We start from the raw sequence: 3,269 nt of genomic DNA, 5'->3' as shown, positions 1-3,269 counted from the left end.
TAGCCTACGTCTGACGTTTTTCTTAAAAGTTAGCTTTTCTTTCTGGCTACTAGGTTTCTATAGGGTCTTTCGCACCGCTTTAGTTCCAGAACTAAATGTACGGTACTAAAGTACTGGGACGATTTTGCGCGGACTATTTCCCAGTACCATTTAAAGGGTTGCATTCGCACCGAGAGTGTGTACTAGGAAGTGACGTAAGCCGGTCGACAGTGAAGTCATTTGTGCGCGGAAGTTAAACAAAGAAGAACAACATTAACAACAGGAGGATGGAGGACGCTGTGATCAGAGCTGTGTTTTTGTTGTGTCTCGCGGGTTTCACAATAATGGACATGGAAAGTCGACGTATACGTAAAGAGATTGAAAGAACGGAAAGGAGGACTAAGAATCTCCAACGACAACTGGCAGTGCTACATTTGCTACAAGTGCCTGCACTTCAGCGTCCGTCCATCTATCGCTGTTCTCCATACTTGCGAAATAAGTTGACACAATGTTTACAGTATGTTTTGACGGCATTTTAAATCATGGCGGGTGAGGGCATTTTCATACGCGTTTGGCCAATCAATGTTTACTTACGTCACGATTAGTACCAGTTGTGCTGGTTAGACCCTGCTCCGGAGTAGGAGCTAATTTGGTTCTCGAAAAAGGCAGTCCGGTACTAAAATCACTCCCAGTTCTGGCGGTACGAAAACGCCAAAAAGTGGGTAGTTTCACAATTAGTTCTGGTACTATGAAAAGGTTCCTGCGGTGCGAAAGGCCCTATTATGAGAGGATGTGTCAGTGAAGAAATGCATGCTAACCCGCTGCATCTCGCTCTCCAACTGCTTCTTCCTTCGGATCCTCTGCTGGTGGTTCTTCAGGATGTTCTCCACATGCTGCTCCATGAAGAACTTGAAAGCCTGTGGGGAGTACATGGGAACTCCGCTTTCCCCCTTGCGCTCCTCGTCGCGTTTACAACGCCGCACCGGCACAGGAGACGTCGTGATCTGTTTTTTCTCGCGCTCCTCGGAGCCCTCAGTGCGCTCGCTGGAGCAGGTGCTGTCAGTGTCATTGTCGTTGTCCACTCCATCCTCCTCTTTGTTGCTGGGTTTTGCGCCGGGGTTGGGGTCGTACCCCGGTGGAGGCTGCTGCTGTAGCAGGTGTTTAGGGTAAGGTGGAGGTGGGCCTTGGTAGCTCGGGACTTCGGGGGCAGCTGTGGAAGCAGACGGATCTTGATAAGCAGAGGACGGAGGCTGTTGCATCCATGGTGGGTGTGTAGGGGCCACGGCCGTGTGCAGCTCTGGCTTCTGAACTCGCATACTCTTTACCGGCTGCAAAATGGGGGCCTGTGTAATGGTGGTGACAGTCGTGCCGGAGGGTTGAGAGCTGGGCACAGACGGGCACTGACGTCCACTGGGCTGGGCATTGGTGAAGGAGTTGGAGCGCCCTGGAACGCTGTGGGGCCATGACGAAGGAACGTCCTGATTGGTGCTGTGACCGGGGGAAGTCTGAGGCTGCTGCACAGGAGGTCTGACCTGGGGTAGTACCCCAAGGTTGTACAAATCAAGGTTGTGGCTATTGCGGTTGGGCACCAGCATGCTTGGGGGAAGGTTGGCTCCGTTTGAGGGTGAAGCAAGAGCGCTGGATTGCATCTGCTGGGCCGTGGGACTCTGTCTGTTAGTCTGGTGCATGGGATACGGAGGTGGTGGTGGCTGGCGGCCACTGCTATTAATGGCCACATACTCGCTTTGGATGTTGCCATTCTGGGGCCAGGATGGAGGGAAGGTAAACTTGTTGCCCCCGGAGCTTTGCATGATGATGGGTTGCCTACCCACAGGTACCGGACTGATCCCTCGCTGTGCCTGGGACGGAGGGTTTATATAGCCATCGGGACGGGGCCCCTGAGGCACAGGAGAGAGCCGAGGCACCAAGTAATCCAGGTTCCCAGAATACCGCTTGGTTGAGGGATTGGAGTCCCATGAGGAGGGAGGAGGAGTGATGCTACGCACCTGCCGTGGGAGGGGAGGATTCACTCGTTGACCGCTGGCTGCAGCGGCAAGATTTTGAGGAAAGGTAGCAGGCCGTGAGAGGTCGCTTTGAGGTCCAGGGCTACTGGGACGGTAAATCATGCCATCAGTCATTAGAGCACTGTGTCGCTGTGGGGCCAGAGACTCCTTTGAACCCTTCCAGCTTTGGTGCCGCAACACTGTCGGTGGAATTTGGGATGGACCTAGAGGAAGCATCCATACATCAACAACAGGAACCGGAGAAGATTTTTTCAAGTCCTCTTAACAATCCTGTTTATTTAGATTTTAGGTGAACTATCCCTTTAAGGAAAAAAAAGCTTTACAGGGAACCCTGCCAGTTGGTACATTATTATAATATTAAAGAAGTCCAAACTATTCATTTGATTGCCATTTCTTTTTAGATAAAACATATGCCACTGAGTTCTATACAAATATTTAAATTCCAGCAGGCAGCATTTATGCTTACTGATATTATGTTTCAATTAAAAGGTGGCTGTCAGAAAATTATTTAAAATGTATTTGTTTAAACCTACTTTAAATAAGACAGCAGAAACAGATTAAGTAAAAACATAATGAATATGTAATACAGGGGATATATTTAGACAAATGCCCCTCTCTAGAGTCATTTTTTCCCCCTAGCTAAGTAACAAGCTATTAACACCGAATGGCTTTTGGGAGGTAAATACAATGCGTGACATTTGTTTTACTGACATTTCCCCAAGTTTAAAATACTGATGGAGTTATTACAAGATTTTAGTAAGCTGCATTGTATCTTCCAACATACCTTGTTCAGTCATGTATAGTTTGGGCAATAACTAGCAGTAAAGAGCACATTTCTTTGTCACATAATTACTATGCATCATACTGTTCTTTTCATGAAATATCTGCTTATGTTAATGCTTATGTAATGGTGTTAGTTCTGAGTTCATGATAACACAGTATTCTCTGCTTCAGAGGTGCTCAGTCCCCCTCCTGGAACTCTACCATAGCTAACAGCTATGTCCAGAATGGCATTTATTATGTACATTTTAGAAAAGGTTTGCTGCATGGTTAAAATACGCTACACGTATATAAAAAATGTGTTTTTTTAGAGAGAGAAAAAACGCAAGTCAAGTATGTCGCATTTTATTGTTTCATTCAGAAATAGGCCTAATGCCGAGTGAAATGTTTACAAACATTATAATAAACATAGCTAGGCTATTTTAGTTCCCCTCACTCCACAACAAATCCTTTCAATTAACAGTATTTAGAAAATAACAAGAATTA

The 3,269-nt window shown here is 46.8% G+C and overlaps 1 protein-coding gene across 1 annotated transcript in view; it reads right to left on the bottom strand.

The window, feature by feature from the left end:
• The window catches only part of LOC107554921 (serine/threonine-protein kinase LATS1-like), a 20,808-nt gene that overhangs the window by 13,961 nt on the left and 3,578 nt on the right, over nt 1-3,269 (bottom strand). The window contains 1 exon segment of the mRNA XM_016237580.1: nt 798-2,297. Coding sequence (XP_016093066.1) covers nt 798-2,297 — 1,500 coding nt within the window.

Source organism: Sinocyclocheilus grahami, unplaced genomic scaffold (assembly GCF_001515645.1).
Source record: "Sinocyclocheilus grahami isolate Dianchi unplaced genomic scaffold, SAMN03320097.WGS_v1.1 scaffold519.1, whole genome shotgun sequence".
Taxonomy (NCBI): domain Eukaryota; kingdom Metazoa; phylum Chordata; class Actinopteri; order Cypriniformes; family Cyprinidae; genus Sinocyclocheilus; species Sinocyclocheilus grahami.
The sequence above is the reverse complement of the archived record's forward strand: the minus strand, read 5'-3'. Positions and strand labels throughout refer to the sequence as shown.